Genomic DNA, 22,709 nt, shown 5'->3' with positions numbered 1-22,709 from the left:
TCAAACGGACAACCACAAACTAATTGGTTGTGGGTTCAATCATCAGGTGCAATTATGGCTGATCTTGTCCAACATTAGTCCCTCAGGACGTCACGTAGACGTAGGTCTCCTGTTGACAAGTTCACAGTGGGTGTCAGAAAGAGAGAAGTCGCAATGCATTACGTTAAGGAATGTGCGGCATTTCTACAGCAGTGATACGTGAATGATAAGTAGATCCCCTTTGTGAATGCAGTGTACAGGAATGCAAAAAAAACAGAAAAACCTGAATTAATTATCTGACATGAGAATACAGCGAAAGACCAAAGCAATGAGTCATAAAAATATATGAGTCGCGTTTTCTCATGATCCTAGTAATGACAGAAACAATGGCCAAGACGCTCTCAAACAACAAATCTAATAACATTTTATAGAGTATAAAGTAATGAAATTAGCTGGTGTTGGTCATCCTAATGAGGTGGATGTTGCAGCGTGCACCGAGAGATTTATTTCTGGCCCCAATCCAGCTGGGCCTCATTCAACAAGAAAAATATTTTTATTCTCCATTTTTTTTTTTTTTTAATGCTCATGGTCTGTAATGAAATGCACCAAACCTCACCAGAAAAAAATCCTCGTACATGTATATCTAAATGTACCTGGTGGAAGAAACTGATTTTTCATGAAGCAAGGTGCATATAAATTGGTATAGACACTATAATACATGTATGCAATGATACAAATCATTTGCAAAGTCATAAAGTAATTTTTTTCATATTTTCTTTCTCATAGTTTTTTTATTTTTCTGCATTTTGGGGTTTCATTACCTCCGCAAATTACAAATGTAAAAAAAAAAATCCCCGGAGAATTTAATATAGAACAAATAAAACTGAATATGCAGCATGTCATTTATTTATTTATTTATTTGTTTTTTTAATTGTGGGTACATCCTTTTATTGTGTCCTACCGCTTAAATGCAAGATTTCCCACACGTACTCTAGTTCAATATATATTCTTTTATCACAACGACCCTGTGGTTATCTCGTCTCCTGGCTCAGCAACGATACTCATTGTCCCTGAATGTTCTGCTGCCCCAGCACTTCTCTGAGGAGCGCGCTGTGCTACTTCTCTGCGGCGGAGTATGGAGGAACGAAAAAATAAAAAGACAAATATAAATTTCCATCACATCCCCAGGACATCATGCTCCATTACCTCTGATGATTTTGCAGCCGAAATTGTCAGTGACGCTGGCGTGACAGCGAGCTGAGTGATCCCTTGAAGGAGCTGATGCAGCCTTGACTAATGGGAAAGAGACTGCCGAGCGCTGAAATATGTGATGAGGAAGGAAGTGTGTCGTGTGAAAAGTAAATGTAGTATTTTGTTCATGTTGTGTCTCGGGGGTATTCTTTTACAGTATTTATGTGTATTTCATTCCAGACAGGTATAACATGCATGTTAGAAATGTCTCGGCATTAATAACGTGAACGACTCTTTACTTGTAATCAACAGAATCAGTATCAGAATGGGTTTTATTTCGCCAGGGACATTTTGCATTTACTAGGAATTTCTTCTTCTAAGGTGTGGTGCACTCCAGTACAGACCACAGCATTAACAAAATAAAAAGCCCAAAAAAACAATAGCAAAAAAAAAATATTATATACAGTATATACTGTATATAATAATAAGAAACTGTCAGGTATATACAAAAAGATATATATACAAAAAGATACAAAACAGAAAAATCAGATATACAACATGCGATGCAATACTATACTATCCTCAAGAAATTGTGTGTGTGAGAGTGAGAGAGAAACAGTGGGGGGTGGGGCGGGGGGGTTGATAGAAACAGTTAATTGGAGGCAGGACGGGCAGGGGGCCTGTTGGTGAGCCCCGCCACCACAGGGTAGAAACTGTTTCGAGGTTTCGGTCCTGATGGAGCGCAACCTCTTGCCAGATGGCAGCCTCTCAAAAACGGTGTTGTCCGGGGCTGGGAGAGGTCGGGCGCAATCTTCTCCCCGACCCGCCTCAAGGTCCTGGAGGCGCGGCGGTCCCGGAGGGAAGAAAGGTTTGCGGTCGATCACCTTCCGCGTAGAACAAACAATCGTCAGGTCAGGCAGCCCGCAATTCATAAAATAACATACATTACTGTTATGTTTCCCACTACTAGCGGGCGTGCACCAGGTGACTTTGACTCGGACTTCTGGAGTCCGAGACACATTCTCAATGTCTTTCGCTTTAATTCCCACGGGGGAAAACATGCTCTGTCAAGCTGTGTGTATTATGTGTCGTCCCTGATCAACACTGTGTGGAGGTTGCCTTCGATATAAACAACCGAGTGTGGATTTAGAATATCCCCCGATCCAAACAATCTATGGAGTAGTAGAGCCACTCCAGATGAAAGCCAATAATCACAGACGAAAAATCGTCAAGGGAAATGGTCAGGGGTAGGGCAGAATGTGTGCACTGACGAGTAAACGGGCTAAAACTCGATTTGACACGGGTTTGGTCCTTAAATTGTCTAATTTAGCCTCCTAAGTGTGCTTTTGCATGGCTCCTCGCCCCAGACGCTGACCCTTGTTATAACAAAGCTGCCGCTAAATTTAGAGGTCGTGAAGTATGGTCCTCTCTCTCCACGCACACCCCAACGTTCCCGTGACCCTCGTGTATGTGTGTGTGTGTGTGTGTGTCTAATAACATACATCAGGGTCCTTCTCTTTCTCTTTCTCCGCTTTGACTTCTCACTCTTTTTCCCGCTTTTTCTCCTTATTTTCTCTTCATTATCTGGGGGTGGAAAACAGAGGGAAGCGATCGAGCCGAAGAGAGGGCGAGATTAACGGAGGAGGTTGCGTTCCCTGTGATTCCCCCTGGGACTTTTCCTCACGCGCCCACATTCACATTGTTAACAGTTGTATTAAGTTATATTGTGTTCTTGTTTTTAAAAGCGTGGGTGAAAATGCATCTTTTTGTTAAGTACGATGAAGGGCGAGCGAGCAGCGGGATCTCCTTCCTCTGGGGTGATGGATGTTAGAAGAAAGGTATTTAAACTTTTAAAATAGTAAGTGACCTTTCTGCATCAACATTTTAACATTTTCCCCAAATGACTACATCATGTTTCTGATACATATGTCAGTAGGTAACTTCAAGTTTCAAGGTAGAATATTAAAAGGTAAGAGGCAGAGAGGGGAAGATTCCAGGTTAGGGTTTTTGCTCCAGCCAGGCACTGATAAGCTGAATCCCCACATCACTTTTTATGATGCGCTGTGTCTGAGCCAATCAATTTTATTTGATACAATGACGACCGAGCCCCTTGAAAGAGATTGCAAAGGTGCTATGCCAAAAAAAAAAAGAATAATAATAATAGAAGAACAAACTGCAGAGGTGTTCTTTCTAATAAAGAGTCAAGAAATGGAAACAGATAAAACACAACAGAGAATAGATTTCCCCACAATTGATTTTTCCACCAAGCGAGGTTTGTCTGATGGAAATTGCCTGACTAATGAAAGCTTCCCCTGGTCAATTTACTGGAGGAAAAAGGTCCTGCGGCAGTTCTCCGTGCCTTATTGCCTCTTTTAAGTACTTTAGGTACATGTTTTTAAACAATTCTAAATGATCTAATCCTATATTTATTGAGAAATGTGTTTTTCTTAAAATTTTCTGTCAAAAAATTGTGATGCAGGAAACAACAGATTATTAAAAAATAAAAGGCCATCTGGGTTCTTCTACAGTTTATGCTTTTACAGGAGGTAGTGGGACGTTGCAACTTGCAATGTAATCTGGTGCACTTTTAACTAAAAAGGGCCATCTGGAGCCATGTCAAATTAAGGTCACCTTTAAACGCCCTTAAATCAAAGCTAAGGTGACTTTAATAAAACTCTAACAGACCATTTACTGCCCTGGGGAATACTGGCCATGAGGGATACCCCAAGTCAAGTCAAGTCAAGTCACACTTTATTTATAAAGCGCATTTCATACCAGGGCAGCACAATGCGCTTTACAAAGAAATACAATCAAAGAAAGAACATTGTTGTCAGCTGGTCATTTGAAAAGAATGCCCCTGAAACAACAGCAACAACAACAAAAACAACAAAAGCAACAACCTAAGCAACAACAACAGCATCAGCAGAAACAACAACAACAACAGCAGCAGCAGCAACAATAGCAGCAACAACAGCAACAGCAGCAGCAACAACAGAAAACAACAACAACAGCAGCAACAACAGCTGCAGCAGCCACAGAAACAACAACGGCAGCAGTAGCATCATCAACACCAGCAGCAATAACAACAAAAACAACAGCAAAACAACTACAACAGCAGCAACAACAGCAGCAGCAGCAACAACAGAAACAACAACAGCAACAGCAGTAGCAACAATAGCAACAGAAACAACAACAACAACAACAACAGCAACATCAACACCAGCAGCAACAACTACAAAAACAACAGAAAAATAACTACAGCAGCAATTACAACAGCAGCAGCAACAACAGAAACAGCAGCAGCAGCAACAATAGCAGCAGCAACAGAAACAACAGCAGCAGCAGCATCAACAACACCAGCAACAACAGCTGAAACAACAACAACAACAGTAGCAGCAGCAAAAACAACACCAGCAGCAACAACAGAAACAACAACAATAGCACCGGCAGCAACAACAGCAGCAACAACAACAGCATGAGCAGCGACAAACCTCACAACTCTCACAACATCAAAACTCACCATCATTAATGAGGATAAGAAAATGTATTTTATGGAAAAAATTATATTAAGAAATTATATACAGAAAACATTAAAAAAAAAAAATTTTTGGGTTGTTTCTGTTCAGTATTTCCTTTATTACGTGTTCTTCAACAAGATATTAATTTGTCATCCACTTTTGGATGCATGCTATGTGTTTTTTGATCATAAACACCATGTTCATTTTCTGAACTTTTTCCAAGTCAGACCTGACTTCTCGTACTACAAGCTCATACTTGTGCTTGTATGTGTGCATATACGTATGCACACATTAAATTATGTAGGATGGGAAGATGGGTTGGCGGGAAAAGAAAAGGTTCATATGTATTTTAAATGCAGATATACATAAGAGAGCCGAGCATTGTCATTTGTGGTTGCTTTACTTTTTTTTTTTTCAGGTCCATTTGTTTTGACACAATAGCCGTGCAGATGGTGAAACTGAAAAAAAAAAGAGTTGTCACAAGGGAAAAACACACACAGTTCCCCTATAAGTGCACGCCAAAAGTCCCTTTTATGATTCTTCAAACTGTGCCCTGTGTTCTACAGTGCGTCTCCTGTTCAAAATTCACAGAGTGCACAAAACTGTTTTATATTCCTCAGACGTCCTGAGGCGAACCTTAACAAACCCAACACAATGGCGGTGTTTAGGCCATTCGGTCACATTTGAGTGGTAATAATGTTTGACACGTGGTCGGGGCGAGCCGGTCGGAGGGGCACGGCCGGGAGGATGTCATCCTCACAGACGCAACTGTGAAATGGTCTGTCTGCTTGTCTGGCAGCCGGGAGAAGGACGCGCGGCAGAATATCCTTTTTTTTTTTCTCTTCTATCTGCCGAGTCTTTGCCTGTGCAGTGACAGAGGTATAAGGGTGGAAATTAGCACAGTACGCCCACTGCCAACATTTTACGACTTGCGGCCCGCTTTAAAAATTTCAAAAAAAAGATTGTTTTTTCAAGGAAAATACAATGAAATGGGTTTTCAAAATATTGATTAAAATATTCCATGTTTTGCCAATGATTTGGCGTCCCTTTTTGAGCACTTTTTGACTTAAAAAAAAGTAATATTGCAGAGAGGGAAAATATTTAGACTAACGCCGTCTCACAAACACCACTGTGAGCTGGGCAGAAGCCTGGTTGTTATATGATCTTGCAGATTTATTTTCGGCTTTTTAATTAGCAGGAAGCAGGTTAGTCCGTGTAATTATACCACAGGTAGCACTGGATATCTGTGTGATACCAGTCTAAAATTGGGTTCCTGCATCGGAGGATATACCCAATCAAATTGTTTTTTGCATTTGTAATGTCAATGGAGGATATTTCGTCCATTATTCACAAATTGCGTCCAAAATATCCGTAAATACTGTTATAAAACAAACTGATCAGCGCATTACTTCATCATTTTGTGACATCATCACTCAGTGCTTTATTGGGTGAAATGTAAGACTCGGAATCTGTGTCAGTGGTGCAAATGTGGTATCGGTGCATCCGCGCCTTTTGTTGTGGAGTGGGATTTTTATTTTTATTTTTTCCAGACAGCACCAATCAGGGGAGAAAAAAACAAGGCAGCACCCACCACCTACACCCGGGCAGCATGGAGTCCCTGGAGAGGCATCGGGGATAAAGCGCCCAGGCCCTGCCTGTCAAGACCCGCTGCATCCAAAATCAGTGAAGAGGAACTTCAGAATGAGAAATAGCCAAAACAATATCACAGTGTTCCATTGAAACTTTGAGGGTCCACCCAAAGCTTCACCTTTGGCTGATTAGAGGAGCCACTTATGAAGATTGTTTCCGCTTTACTGTTAAAAAGCAGCTCTCCACGCTGTCTCTTACATTTAGTGTTTTTCTTTCTCTAAATGTGTTCTCCGTTCGGCTACGAGCAGAATAATAATGATGCCACATACTGCACTATTAAATACCATTGTTTACCAGTTATTTTAATTATCGTTTACTCCCTCTGCTTCTCTTCACTGTGTAAATTCGTATGAATTAAAGGATAGGTTAAATAGGTAGGTTACTATTAAAAGGGATTGTGTGTGTGTGTGCGTGCGTGCGCGCCTGTGTGTGCGTGTATTGCGAGTAACCGTTTTTGAAAAAAGGAGATTTAACATGGGTCATTTGATCGCAGTGAGGAGCTGCAGCAGAGTGGTACATTCCCCAAGGGCATGGCGTTCTGCGAGGTTGTGCAGCGAACAGTTAATAAGACCACTACCTTCCCATAAAACAGCCTTAGCGTGGCTGCTTAAGAAGGGTGGGCCTGTTTTTTTAAATCAATTTGTCCCACCGTGAGCCCCCATAGCTCTCACAAGGCGGCCAAACCCAAATTCTCCTTGGCAGCGCCGCCTACCCGGCGTGGCTTTGTTCCGTCCAGCCTGTGCGCCGCGGATAGAAGTGACCCACCTCCCCACCTCCGTCCACCTGCTGCAGCCAACATTCCGAGCCCCTCCGCCTGCGTAATTGGAGTTTTAGAGGGGCCTATTGAAGGTGAAGTGCCACAGGTGATTGCTTGGCTGGAGAAAGTCAAAAATCGAAAAAGGAGGCCCTTTAGGAGGGCGGACAGAGAAGAAGGGCGGAGACGGGTTGAGTTCTGGTTCTGAAAAAGCAGTGGAGAACAGGGCAGACAAAAGGTTTGAAGTGGCACAGCCGCCCGAGATCATTTTAGTCATTTCGACCTTTTTCGTCTTCGAGCTGCTAGTTTGCTTTGCCACAGACCTGCAATACAAGGTCGCTGCAATACAAGGTCCGATCGCTGTGAGTCCTGCCATGTATCCCCTTCATCTCTTTCTTCCCTCCTTTCTTGTGTCTTTCTCCCTTTTCTTGGCTCCCCCTCCTCTTCTCTGACGCAACACCCCTTTTCCGTTGCCACTCCGACTCTTTAACTCCGTTTTTTTTTTTGTTTTGTTTTTTTTCCCCTCCTTGTTTCTGTAGTTATGGAGACATGGTGCCGAAGACAATCGCAGGGAAGATATTTGGCTCCATCTGTTCCCTGAGCGGGGTGCTGGTAATCGCCCTGCCTGTTCCTGTCATTGTCTCCAACTTTAGCCGTATCTATCACCAGAACCAGAGAGCTGACAAACGGCGTGCTCAGAAGGTACAGGTGAACACCGCTGACCGCTCCGTCCGCCGCCACGGGAAGATCAACGTGTGTGTGTGTGTGTGTGTGTGTGCGTGCGTGCGTGCGTGCGTGTGTGCGTGCGTGCGTGCGTGTGTGTGCGTGAGACTATATAACCAGTTGTTTTATGTAGTCTGTCAGTGTCTATGTGGGGTTATGTCATGGGGGTCCACCGTCGGGAATGGCTGCACGCTGGCACAACATCACTTGAGCAGATGACGATCAAAGGGACCACGCCCGAGGCTCTCAGACTTTCAATCAGAATATAGTGCGGGTTGAAGCGCCCTGAAAAGGTGCTGGATCAGTCCTTTTTTGTGATGCACAAAAATACCTTATAGCTTTTTTTTTTTTTTTTTTTTTTTTTTCCTCAGAGTTAGAGTGATGATGGTAGCTTTAAAAGACGATGTGACGGAGCGGTTCCTCTTTGTGTGAGAGTCCTAAAGGACACATTGACACATTTCAAGTTAAAAGGGGTGAGGATGAAAGGAGCTGAACCTTGTTAGGTATTGTACTTTTGCATAGCAATTGGCTGCCCTTCAAATCCGCATGATGACACATCCTTCACAATGCTCACAAACACACACCGGCCTTTAAACGCCTGCGCCAAGTACCAGACGCAAGGTAGTTTCGCTCCAACGCTTGACCTTTCTCGGGGGTGAATAAAAGTGCTATTACGTTCAAGAGGTGCTGTTGATAGCTCAAAGAGAGAGGAAAAGCCAGGGTCGGGATTCAGACTAAAATAAGAACCCTGTTGCTAGAAACAGAGTGAAAGGGGGAAGTGGAAATACCTGGATTCGAAAGGCAATTGTCTTTGAAGCCTGGTGCAGGAAATGAGGTCCGATTTGGCATGGATGGATTAACTGTCGTTTGGTGCAAGTTTTTCGGCAATCGGAGAGTCTCTGGGATGGCGCCTCCTCCAAAAAGGTCCCTTAGTGTGCGGGTAACAACGAGATGCATTCATTGTAAACCTCTTTGACTAGAAGAGCGCTATACAGTATAACTGCACTCCATTTACCATAAACACTGGTGCAGAAAAACACACAGTCTGGCTTTACACGGTATGACCCCCCTGCCTACATCCTAGTGATCTGATGGAAACAGGATTTAAATGCAATAAACTCAATCGCAATAAACAAAATCATTGCAGTTCGGGTTTTTTTTAAATAAGTGGAAGAGAGACAATATTATATCCTAAATTAGTCATCATCATCATTATCCCTATTTATCCTTCTCTTTCTGTATATTATTCCTTCCATGTGGCTGTTGTAATGCTCTGTTGGTGACTATATATAGTAAACATGTCAAACGTGTGTGTGTGTGTGTGTGTGTGTGTGTGTGTGTGTGTGTGTGTGTGTGTGTGTGCGTGCGTGCTTGTGTGGGTGTGTTTATGTGTGTGTGTGAGTGTTTATGAGGTTGTTCATGTGCCTGTCTGAGTGTGACTCACCGTACATTACAGATCTTAAACATGTGCCAGTAATTCCCTGGTGAAAAACACTTACAAGGAGCAGATTGTTGTTGTTTTTTCTTCTTGTTTGTTCTGTTTTTAATCTCGCACGAATCACAGGGGGAAGGCTGCTGCCAAAGCGGCGGCGAGTGGTGTTGAGACACTAAATGGACTGAGGTCAGCGTGGTTATAGAGCAACAAAGTCAAGTGGAGCCACACTAAGAGAGCTGACGGGGCTGTCGGGGAAAATGGAACGAGGCAGTGAGGGCAAAAGAATACCGAGTGAAGGAGACGGGAGAAGCAGGAAAGGAAGCGAAGGGAAGGGTGGAGATTGGAGAAAGGTGGGAGATGGGAGAGGCGAATGAGTGGAGCTGGGATGGAGGATAGAGAGGTTAAGCGCGTGGGGGCTTGGGGGGGTGGGGGTTTGCCTGAGAGTGAGGAAGAGGAATCCAGCCTGTGATTAGAGCGAAATAGAAAATGAAAAAGGAGGAAGGAGAGGAGGGGGGAGAGGGGAGGTATTGACATGCTTTGCAGGCTCACCCACCTGTCGTGGGGTTGCGCGTCTGGCTGCTGCTCCGCCTGCCTGTCAGGCATCACCTGCTCCGTATACTTTGTTCAGTCAGTTCATGTTCGGTCTGGCGGAGACACAAACCCGGCAGACGAGAGGTGGAAGGCTTGTTGAGGATGTCATGCAGGCTTATTAAAACATTTAAACATTTAAACAAAGAAAACATAAAAAACTTTGATCATTTCAAAACGTAGAACTGACTTATCCCAGTTGGTTCTGGTGTATTAGGTCGGTTTTATGTCGTGGCACTTTCAAGCAGCTGAAAGGGGCCCCGAAGGCTGCAGGAAAGCCCCGAGCACCCTGCCCTGCGGCCACAGAAGACCCCCGGGGCCCCCAGAGAAGCCAGAGGGCTTCACATACAACCCACCCCCAAGTACTGGCACAAGACGCACGCGCAGGCACAGAACCCGAGCCGCGGGCGCCAGGCACGGACCACAGGCCTGGACCCGGGCCCCGCGACAACAGAACGACAACACGTCCGAACCGCCCGCCCTACAGGCCCGTGCCCCATGCGAGGGCGAGGCCCGCCCCAACCAGACGCCCCACCCGTAGCAGAGTGTGCTCGCCGTGGGGCACCTGTGTGTGTTAGCCCCCCCCCTGCCGACGCCAGCAGGCTGCCGGATGGGCCCTCTTGCACGAGGAGCAAAAGCCGACGGCCATCCCCCACACCCCGACCCACACCGCAGGTTGAGGCCCCCGGGTGACAGGAGCAGACGGAACGCCTAACCAGCACATTACGCGCCACAGGCGTCCCCAGAACCGCCCGGGGATCCACCCAAAGCGCCCCGGCCAGACCAGGAGGACCCCCACATGCCCCAAAACACTACGACATTGCCCCGACTTAGGAAGACTCAAGTATTAAACGATGGGGTTACGTCAGTAATAAAAGTAGCCTATATTTCATTAAATTAATCAACATTGTTGTTGGATATTGCCAATTTATGGTAGCTTAGGTTTTAAATGCAAAGACGCTGCCAGACGTGTCCCCAGACATATTGTCGAGGTAAACAACTTCACCTCGGAAACTATTTTTGGATATTGTTCTAATTTGCCATTTAGAACTCTCTATTGTATCTCTTATGGTCGTCTGTGTTACTTTAGAATCAGAATTAGTTTTGTTCGTGAGGGACACTTACATATACTGGGAATTTGTTATGGTGTGGTTTGGTGCGTTCACAAACAACAGACAGCGTGATTGTTTCGGGGTTTTTTTTGTTTAAAAGCTTAACAGTGAAAGAAATAATGGAGAATGAAAAATAAACAAAAAACAAAATGGACTAAAAAGTGACGTAAAAATAAATCGAGTACTTGCCCTAAAGTATTACATTTTGGAGTTAAAACAACTCAGTTCAGTTGCTATGCGCTTTAGGGGGATTTTTTTAGAAAGTTATTTTCAATGATTTATGTCCTGAGCCACGTAGGAATATCACTGGATTCGGTTGCAAATAATGTGAAACCGTATCACATCGCTGCCAGAAATTCGATTTCAAAAACCAGTGGAAGATTACCTGGCTAAAGTAGATTATGTTGCAGTGTATTTAAGATGAGATGTTTTGAGGCTGTCACCTTTACCTCGTACGCTCTTAACAGTGAGCAGCAGAGGGACGTCATATTTCAGGCTTCGTCGGGTCAATCAATGCCTTTAAAACAAGAAGGCGTGTCTGAGGAGAGACACGATGCAGCCCTTTGCAGTGCTATGTTTTTCACACCGCCGTGTGAACGGCACTGTGAGAGCGTGCCGTGAATTCCACTTCAAAAAGGAATAATGGAAACTAGCTCTTGTGTTGCAAGGTCAAAATTGACAAGGCTGTAACAATTTATCTTATCCAGGTTAAGGATACCAGCTCTCTGTTCATCGGATCAGGTCCAGGTTTCACACTGAGAGCCTGAACTTTTTTGCAGTAACTAAAAGTTTGGCTCTTTTTTTTTTGAGATTTGGTTCTTGACGGGCTACACGGCGAAAGAAAAAGAGGACTTATTTTTCCCCAACTCTTCGTTCGTCCGATTCAGGCGGCGTAGTGCTCCCGACTCGCACGGCGATTAAAGACGCTTCGCTACGAACGAAACGTTTGCCGGCCTCGCCTCTCTGGTGTCTAAGTAGGCCATGATAATAAGCGCAGTTCTGGAGGATTGACCGTCAGACGCACGCTGCTATGGCAAAGCGCTAGATCGCCGTCAAAATCTGCAAATATTTTAACAAGAAGAATCTTCTTTATTTGTCACACGGCACACACACCGCAACATGTGCAACCATGCAGCAAAGGCGACCGACACCCACACACACACACACACACACACACACACACACACACACAGGCCAAGACCGCTATGATTAGTTTTAGCATCATATAACAGCTACACAAATACACTGAATTAACAATGAATAGATGCGAACAATTGTAATAAATAATATGCAAAATTAATATAAAAAATTGATACTACAAAAATTTTACATTGTCTAGTCTTGTCGGATTTGTTAACTGTTTTATTAAACATCGCCTCAGTGTTTTCGGTGGCCGCTCCTTCCTTGACGGAATCGGTAGAGTTGGTAGAAGCCTGCCTCTGCAGGGAGAGTGTCCATGCATCCTCGTATGTTCATCCTGTCATTTCATTTCATTAATGTGATCTTTTGAGCGCCAGTAACTGTTCGTTGAATGACTCCTATAATGAAACGCTGCCGCTAGCTACACCTCCTTGAGCCTTTACCGTCAAGGTTGCTTCAGTCTTGGCCTGTAAATGCTTCTTGCTTTCTCCTTGACCTGGCGATTGATGTTTCCACAGCCCGGGATTTACGGCATGTGGCCGTCCTCAACTTCCACATCCCCGCATCCCCCCTTCTTGAGTCCAATCTCTATTTTGATGACGTCTCAAATGATTAGGGAATCAGAGTGCGTCTTCCCTCCTGATTTCCATGTGCGTCCAAGTCCAGATTTTATAAGCAGGGGTATCAAGTGATGGATCTCTACCTTTTGAAGGTTCTGGACCCTTCAAAAATACAATTTTTTTCTTAAATCAACCCCTTACACATAAAACCCACTGAACATACTGTACTGTACGTGCCCAACATCAGGAAAAAGGGCTTCCACCTGTCTGTTTGATCAATAAACTGTGAAAGTGGGGAAGACCTTGAGCGAGGCATTTCACCGCTGATGGCTGCATTCATCTGTGTATGAATAATTGTCAGTCGCTTTGGACAAAAAGCGTCTTTTATTCGAGGGGGCTGGTCTGATTGACACGGCACAGAGAGCGTGATCTTTCAGTCTGGCTCAATATTCTTTTGTGATTGCAATCACTGCGAAAAAGAGGTTCCTCGTCGAGGTAGGGAGTAAGAAAAGGGAATTTTGTGGAACTCGCTGTCGTGGCTTATAAAAAATAAAAATGTAATAATAAAATGGTGGACCCCCTTGACCCCCCTTGATGCGCCATGGACCAAGTTGGGGGAGAGTGCTCGGAACAAGTGTCTCGGTGATGATTGTTGCACAAAATGGTCGCGGTGAAAGAGAATTAACTTGGAATTATGCCATTGTGGATTGGTACAGATATGAGGTTTGAGGGCTGAGGTTTTCTGTTGTAACATGTCCAATGTGTCCTCCAGCTCTCGATGGTCTGTATAATCTAGGCCACGTTCAACCTGCATGGCTCACATTATGTCTCTGTCCGTTGCAAACCAGCCTCCTGTCCCTCTTCTCCTTCTATCAATAACATGTCTGTCCCCATTTCCATTACACCAAATTCATTGTCATTTATCATTCATTACGACATTACACGTCCTGCTTTCTTTGTGTGATGTGAGGCGAAGCAGGACAAGGTTAGAGGGATTATTCTGGGCTCAAACATTTTAAAACACCTCAAAAAACCTCCTCTTTTCAAGAGGTTCCCTGTAGAACTCATCCCTTCCCGTGCCTCTTTGTTTGCCGTCTCGATGTCCATTCATACGGTTTATACATTTTAAATAAGGCTGCTTTTTACGTCAGAAAGAGAGAATAATGTCACAATAAGAGTGTGACGGTGTGAGACCGATGTATCGTCCCAAAAAAAACACACAGCGACACAAGGTACGAGATATGCCGGCTGGGATGCAGACCGTGAAATGAAAGCCATTATTATTTTGCTGTTGCATGTTGACAGTTGAATTGTCGTCAAATCCCAAACCTTTTATGAGCAGAACAAAAAAACAATGCTTTCATCATGTCCAGTAGAATTCAGTCTCTGACACTCCCTGACTTATTTTATTCCGTCTGCTTACGGAGTTGCCTGCAGGGCATCCTAACTTGTTGTTTTGTTTATCTGTATTTTGTGCGTCAGTGTTTTTTATCGATCAATTTACTTTTTGTTCTGTACTCATGTCACATTCATGGATCTGTTTTATTCTTATTATATTTTAACATTAGATTTATATCAGACGACGATTTAAAAAATCCTAATATTTTTTGTTATTGTTGTTATTATTATTAGTATTATTATTATTATTATTATTATTATTATTATTAATATTATTAATAATGCCGTTATTATTATTATTATTATTATTATTATTATTATTATGCGTGTTAATAATAATTTTGTTATTATTAATAATATTGTTATTATTATTATTATTATTATTATTATTATTATTATTATTATTATCATCAGAGTTCAGTTTGCAATGGTGATGGACAGGTTAACAGATGAAATCAGGCAGGAGTCTCCGTGGACTATGATGTTTGCGGATGACATTGTGATCTGTAGTGAGAGTAGGGAGCAGGTTGAGGAGAGCCTGGAGAAGTGGAGGCATGCGTTAGAGAGAAGAGGAATGAGAGTCAGCAGGAGTAAGACAGAATACATGTGCCTGAATGGGAGGGAGGGCGGCGAAAAGCTGAGAATGCAAGGAGTGGAGGTGGAGAAGGCAGATGAGTTCAAGTACTTGGGGTCGACCATCCAAAGCAGCGGAGAGTGCGGGAGAGAGGTGAAGAAGAGAGTATAGGCAGGGTGGAGTGGGTGGAGGAGAGTGTCCGGAGTGATCTGTGACAGAAGGGTTCCAGCAAGAGTGAAGGGGAAGGTCTTACAGGACGGTAGTGAGACCAGCCATGTTGTAGGGTTTGGAGGAGGAGGCACTGACAAAAAGGCTGAACTGGAGGTGGCAGAGTTGAGGATGTTGAGATTTTCATTGGGAGTGACAATAGTGGGACAGCTCAGGTTGGACAGTTTGGTGGAAAAGTGAGCGAGGCCAGATTGAGATGGTTTGGAGATGTAGGAGTTAGATTGGGAGAAGGATGCTGAGGATGGAGCTGCCAGGCAAGAGGAAAAGAGGAAGAGGAGGTTTATGGATGTGGTGAGGGAGGACATGCAGCCGGTTGGTGTAAGGGAGGAAGATGCGCAGAACAGAATGTATTGGAGGCAGATGATCCGCTGTGGCGACCCCTAACGGGAGCAGCCCAAAGGAAGAAGAAGATTATCAGAGTTCAGTTGCTGAAGTCCAGGATTCCAGTGTCTCCTCCAGTAGAGACCAACACTTCAAGGAGACGCAAACCCTAAAAAAAAATGATTAAATATTTTTTTAATTTTTTTCTAAATCCCAGTGTTAAGCGTTATTACTGAAATGATGTGACCCCGATATGATGACTCGGCACATTTCTCACAATTATAAGCCATTAGTCGTATTTTCTAGCCATCCGCCCTTCATCCTCAACCCCCAGCACCACTCTCTTTCTGTCTCTCATCTATCTAAGCATCCATCCATCTATCTGTCTGCCTTGTTTGACATTTTGACCTCTCCTTCTTCTTCTTCCCACGGGCAGAAAGCCAGACTGGCCAGGATAAGGATCGCCAAGACGGGCAGCTCCAGCGCTTTCCTTCAGAGCAAACGCAACGGACTCCTCAACGAACTGCTGGAGCTGACGGTGAGAGAGAGAGAGAGAGAGAGACAGAGAGAGAGAGAGAGGGAGAGGGAGAGAGTGAGAGACACCTTTGACCCTCTGAAAAGCATTAAGAGCCGTCTGCAGCAAATTAGGCAGACAGTAATTAACCTGAAGTAACCCAGTACAAAATATACATCTTTGATGCCATGAAATCATCTTAACTGTGATGTTACAGGACGTAAAACACGTTCACATCAACGTACAGGATGAAAAATGTGACAAATAAGTGATGTAAACGAACTAAAAAAACTAACAAACTAAAAGTTCTGTAGAGGAAGGGATAAGGTCGACACATTCCCTCTGCATTCTCCTTTCCAGAAGCTAGTGACAGAAGTTTATCCAAAATCCTCAGCGAGGCTTTAATCACTTGGTAATCACTTTTCCCTGCTATTGTCCTGTCCCATTTAATCCGTGTATGTTTGCATTGGCAAATTCAGACCAGAGACGAGGTTTTAGCATTTGCTTGCGTCACGCTGAGTAGTCATTACTATCTGGCTGCTGCACAACAGGATATTTCATTTCAGAGAATGGCTCAATGACTAAAAGAACTGCAAACCATTGGGTGTTTATCACAAGAGCGCATTAAAATCCCAAATCCTCCAGACTTCTGTTCCCCCGAGCAGCCTTTCTTTTTCTCCTCTCTGGGTTTATAGACAGTGGGAGCTTCATCATAATCTCGATTACATGCTTTTCATTCTGGACTTCACTTTCCTGTAAATAGAGAATATAGACTATATTTGCTGGAGGAAAAAAAGGTAAAAGTTTTAACTTGAACTTGGATATATATATATATATATATATATATATATATATATATATATATATATATATATATATATATATATATATATATATTTATTTATTTATTTATTTATTTATCTATTTGTTCATTCATTCATTCATTCATTCATCCATTCATTCTTTCTTTCTTTCATTTATTTATTTATTTATTTATTTATTTATCTATTTGTTCATTCATTCATTCATTCATTCATCCATTCATTCTTTCTTTCTTTCATTTATTTATTTATTTATTTGTTTATTTGTTTGTTTGTTTATTTATTTATTTATTTTAACTTCCAAGCTTCCAAAATGTTAATTTATTTTTTTATTTTATTAAATTATTAAATGTATTATTTAAAAATCTATCATGTTGTATTTATAAATATTTTGTAAGTGGATCTCTATCAGATCATTTTTGCAGGACACCCTATATCTGTATCTATAGATATATTGTATATAGATACTGTATATAGACAGCAATAGATATAGTTATAGTTATAGATATATAGATATAGATATATAGCTAATGATATAGAGAAGATATATAGCTATATTGGTATAGATATACACCATACGCCACAACATTAAAACCACCACTAATAATCACTAATATTGTGTAGCTCAATATGGTCTAATATTGTGTCCCCCTTGTGCCGCCAAAACATCTCGTGGAGGCATGGACTCCACAAGACCTCTGAAGGTGTCCTGTGGTATCTGGCACCAAGACGTTAGCAGCAGATCATTTAAGTCCTGGAAGTTGTGAGGTGTGGCCTCCATAGATCGGGCTTGTTGTTCCAGCACATCCCACAGATGCTCCATCGATCGGACCCTAACCCCGGACATCCACATGATGCAGAAGAAAACACAATTGATCAGACCAGGCCACCTTCTTCCATTTCTCCATGATCCAGTTGTGATGCTCACGTGCCCATTGTAGGAGCTTTCGGTGGTGGACAGGGGTGATCATGGACACTCTGACCTGTCTGCAGCTACACAGCGCCATACACAGCAAGCTGTGATGCACTGTGTGTTCTGACACCTGACATCTCTTGCTCGTATTAGTAACATCGACTCTTACTCTTACTACTTACTTTATCAAAAAAAAAAATATTTCCTCCTTATATTTGCCTTGTTATTTTATCTTTTTATGCCCACTACTCAGTTGTTGCCTGTCGTGCCTCGAGAATTTCATTGTACTGAATGACCTTGTGTTGTACTGTACACTTGACAAATAAAACACTTTGAACTTTGAACTTTGAACCTTTCTATCATAGCAGCATTAACTTCTTCAGCAATTTGTGCTACAGTAGATCTTCTGTGGGATCAGCCCAGACGGGCTAGACTTCACTCCCCACGCACATCAATGAGCCTTGGTCGCCCATGACCCTGTCGCCGGTTCACCGGTTGTCTTTCCTTGGACAATTTTGGTAGGTGATAACCACTGCATACCAGGAACACAACACACCTGCGTCTGGCCATGATAACTTGTCAAAGTAGCCAATTTTTCCCGCTTCCAACACATCAACTTCAAGAACTGACTGTTCACTTGCTGCCTAATACATCCCACCCCTTGACAGGTGCCATTGGAACCAGATGAGCAATGTTATTCACTTCACCTGTCAGTGGTTTTAATGTTGTGGCTGATCGGTGTGTAGCTAAAGAAATAGATAAATTGATATACAGTTCATATACTGTAGATATATATTTATATATACTGTATGGATAGTGATATAGATATACAGTAGATATAGATATATTGTAGCTATAGATAGATATTGATTGCTTTAGTCAGTAAATCGACTTCCTAACAAACTCCTACGGTCGCTGCAGATAGTTACTGGAATCCATTTGGATCTGATAAAGTCAAGTGAAAGCTCCAGATATCTGGGAGTGGTTAGAATGATCATATAAATGCCATCTGTGAGCGCTCAGAGCCCCAGCGGCTGTCAGCGTGTGTGATGGGGCTGCCAGGGCCCGCGCACATCAAATTACACCGCCGCCGCCACTGTCACTCAGTTGATGCCACTCGGGAGGGAGGGAAAGACTTGTTCAGAATCTCGAGATGGATCACAAGTTGTTTTTTTCTGATGGTCAGTATTTTTTTTATCTGTCTGCTAAATGACGTTTGGGGTCAGAAGCTGCGGGCCAATCGAGCCACTTGTCGTGCCTCTTTTCGCTCAGTGACTGCATGAGCCCAAAGAATCAAACTCAAGATTTTTACAGTGACAGTAAATGTGTTATAATTATTAATATATAATTAGAATTATTTTTGCAAGCAATTTTCATCAAAAATTGTCATTTATTTTTTTATATATTTTTTATAAACCTGTATCAACATCAAGGTTTTGATGTATTACATTCTATCATGAGGATCTTTCTTTGTCACTTTGGATAAAAGCATCTGAAAATGAAAATTAAGAATATACTGTGTTGGTATCTATGTGTACGTGAATTGTTCCTCATTAATAATATTTTTTCTGTCGTTAGAGAGGAGGTTGAAGAATTTCTACCTGCCCATGACGCCCCCCATCCTGCATCACTCTTACATCAATCCTGCCCTAGCTTTGGCTAAGTCATCTCCACCCTAATTTATCCGTGCAGCCCTTCATCAGAGCGCAAGTCTCACACGGCTTTACAGGCTCACATTCAAAGCAATGCTTGACAGCAGCCCATAACCCCGAGCCCTCAGAGAGACTAGGCACCGCTCCCAAAACCCCCAGAAGAAGAAATAGGAGGAGGAGCAAACTGTGAGAAGGAACTTGTTGGAGCAATCTCCATTTTCGCACGGATAGTCCCCAGGTGGCCAGTTATACCACCTTATACTGGAGCCATGCCATTGTTCTGACGGCCCATTATTCCGAAACCCTAATAGTCTGAAAAATGTCCATTGGACCAAAAGCCCACACCGAAAACTCCCTAACCCTAACCGCTCCACTGAAGCCCCATGCGTCCCATGTCAGGCTCCGTAGAGCAGAGGCTCCCAACCATCATTCAGTGGGAACATTTTTATTTAATATTTTATTTTATTATTTTTATTATATTTTTTATTTGTTATTGTTTTATTATATTTCCTACATAGTTAGGGATTACGGTGTTTTCATTTTATTTACTGGCTATTATTTTTATTCTCTTTTTTGTTTCTAGAATTGAAATTGACTCCAGTTGCCAGTGACTCTCAATTTTCATACCGATCATACAGTAAATGGTAAAAAGAGAAAGACAATTTTGAAAAAATGTAAGAAAATAAATATATACGTTATGATCTGTAATATACAGTTTTTAAAAGTTCAATAATCCAAGCATGATATCAATAATATTTTTTTGTTGTTCCTGTTTGCTTATTGAGTGACTCAAAAACTCAACACGGGTATGAAAAAAAATCAAGAATCCTTTCTCAGATAAAGAAGCAGTGCTGCAAAATACAGCAGATAACATTTCTCCTGCAGAGCACGTTTTCATTCCATGCTTTTATATTGGTGATGGGCAGGGAAAAAGTAATCTCCCATAATGCATTACTGCTTTAGCATGAACAGCGGCCCAGCAGCCCCCTGGACCACCGAGCCGGAGTTTGGATACCTGGCTATGCCCCCCCTGGAGGAATCGGTAGCAGCCCACCTGTGCCCCTCCCTAACCGCGCAAAAGCTTCAGCTACCGTCCAAGGCTATAGACTGACGGCATATCTGGCTAAAAAGTCATAAAAGTCCACGGGGCAGGCCGCAGCACTGCTAATCAGCGTCTGCCTGCTGAAATATGGCCTGCCAGGCCAGGCAGCCCCAGGAGCTGGAGGGAATGCCACCCCCGAAACCAATGTGAAACTGTCCAAGGCCACGACTTCTGCCTCACGATGGCCAAGGGTGCGGCGCAAGACGCAGGGCATGTGATGGGGCTTTCAGTGGTGACGCAGTGCCACCAGTGGCTGGACTTGTCTCAGATATCTGAGAAGGAGAAGGCAGGGTCCTGGATGGTCCAGTGAAGGTGTCGGGTCTATTTGGGCCCATTGTGGACTCCATGACCCACAAGTTCAAGTGGCAGCAGAAGGAGTCGTGGTATTGAGGAGCTTCATGGCCCCCTGGACCGTGTCCCTGCGTCACTAACCCAGGCAGAACCCCGCCTTGTCCCAGCCTCCCCATGGGATGAGGGGCTGGAACAGGAATCCTTTCCGCCATCCCCAGCAGCCACCGACTCACACAGTGAGAGGCAGGAAGGTGCGGAGGACCTGAGTCGCTACGGAGAGGGGATTTGTCAACTGGTAATCTGCCATACCAAGGATTTTCCTGGTGGGCCAGCGCACAATGGGGCCGATTTTATTTTTAATAAATAAATAGAAATTGGACGGCCGGCCCATAAAGCATGGACATCGGCCCATTGGTTCATTTTCTATACTGACACTGGGCTGGCACAATCACATCTCTTACAAGGCCGAACCCTCCCCCTCTGTCCTCTGTTTCTTGTGTCAGATGCCGTGGCTCAGAGCTTCCCAAAGTAATTTTTAACAGGGAGACTTCAGAGTAAGTCACTCTCTTACCCCGTAGGCGGCGTTACAATGCATAGGTAGGTAATTTCTTGGGGTCTCGTCCACGAAAGGGCCTTGTGAATTTGTGTTCCCTTTTTATTTATATATATATATATATATATATATATAATTTTTTTTTATTATTATTATTTTTTTTACTTATAAAACATTTTAGCTAGTGAACAAAGATTATTCGGGGAGGGGGGCTGTCGAAAGGCTGTCTGTAAGAGATTCCAAGATACCACTGACCCAATCTGTCTTTTTGCTTTTTGGTGTCACTTTTTCAGACAGCGCTTTTGCTTTGTGCTCCAGAACCGAGCGAGCAGTCCACCAGGTTGCACTGCAACGCCCTGGCATGTACTGTAGGTCTCAAATCCGGGCTGCAAGAGGGAATTACTGAGAGAACGCACAGGGGGATCCAAAATAATATTTTAATGCTTTTAGATCTAGGCTTTAACCTGCGTGCGTACACGTAAAACCCCATATCCAGGAGCCCCCCCCCCAGCACACACACACACACACACAGACACAAAATTATGTTGTGAAAGGTCCATTTGTTATTGCTTTATGCGCAACGGCAGTCAGACTCCAGTTCGATCACTCACTCACTCCATCCGTAAGCTCCATAGTTGGACATGGACAATGGACACCATGAGTCTCTTTGTAAAAACCTGTTGTGTCCTACACAGAGGTGGCCGAGATCTCCAGGGCGGACGACCCATTCAGCGGACCAATACTTTCCGTCACACTGTGGACACACACACACACACACACACAGACAGGTGCATGCTTTATCAAGCATATGGCATTACTTTTGTCTTGAAAGAATTAAAGATGAAATACTTATAATCTTTTTCTTGTCATATTGTCTTCTTCTAACTGGCTGAAGGTAATTTGTAATAAGCTCTTCAGTTAGAATAATTAGAATTCCAATATCATTTGGGTCTGTCCTTTAGTTCTGTGGCTTTGTTAACTGAAAAGAGCTGCCTCCAAATAGTTTTTATTCACTAGCCATGATTGCGTTAAGCAAAATGGAGAAGAGCCTCGCATTAGTCTTTGTCTGGGGCCTCCAAATCACTGTCCCGGTCCAGCCCTGGCGAAAGCCGTGCGGTTAATGTATACACAGTCTTCATTCCCCCTCCCTCCCTCCAGTGTGTTTATTGAGGCCCCCTGTCCACTCATAAACATGAGTGTCATGGCCCGAAATGAAAATATGAGCCCGAAAACCTCAGGTGAGGCTGGGACATGTCATCAAACACATGAGCACATGTGTGAGCCTCCCTGCCCAGATAATGTGGCCGGAGGCTCAATTTGTGGGCGAATCCGCCCTGGTGCCATCGCTCCCAGAATCCAGAGCATGACTCTTTTCTTGTGTGAGCGTATGGAGACGCGCATGTGCAGTTCCCCCCTTGGGTAGATAGGATGTGGACAGGCAGAGAAACTGTGTTTTTTTTTTCAGCAAATATTTCCTCATTCCTCATTCATTAGGATTGGGGCATTCATCCACTGGTCATGGACATCATCTGGCATTGATTCGGCCGAGCGGAAGTAGATCTGTTCGCTTCACGAGACATGGCTCATTGTTCTCTATGGTACCCCATTCGGAACGACGACCCCCCCATTGAGCGACTGTGCTCTGGCTCACCTCTGGCCTCTTGCTCGTCTGTTTGTATTCCCTCCCCTCCC

General features: G+C 43.4%; 1 protein-coding gene across 1 annotated transcript in view; it reads left to right on the top strand.

The window, feature by feature from the left end:
• Window positions 1–22,709, top strand: part of LOC307230928 (A-type voltage-gated potassium channel KCND3-like) — a gene marked incomplete at its 5' end in the record, with an annotated part of 77,627 nt that overhangs the window by 45,830 nt on the left and 9,088 nt on the right. Inside the window, 2 exons of the mRNA XM_080001424.1 lie at window positions 7,632–7,794; window positions 15,608–15,709. Of these exons, the coding sequence (XP_079857550.1) occupies window positions 7,632–7,794; window positions 15,608–15,709 (265 nt within the window). The remainder of the gene's footprint in view (window positions 1–7,631; window positions 7,795–15,607; window positions 15,710–22,709) is intronic.

Source organism: Zeus faber (genome assembly GCF_960531495.2).
Source record: "Zeus faber genome assembly, chromosome: 5".
NCBI lineage: Eukaryota > Metazoa > Chordata > Actinopteri > Zeiformes > Zeidae > Zeus > Zeus faber.
The sequence above is the reverse complement of the archived record's forward strand: the minus strand, read 5'-3'. Positions and strand labels throughout refer to the sequence as shown.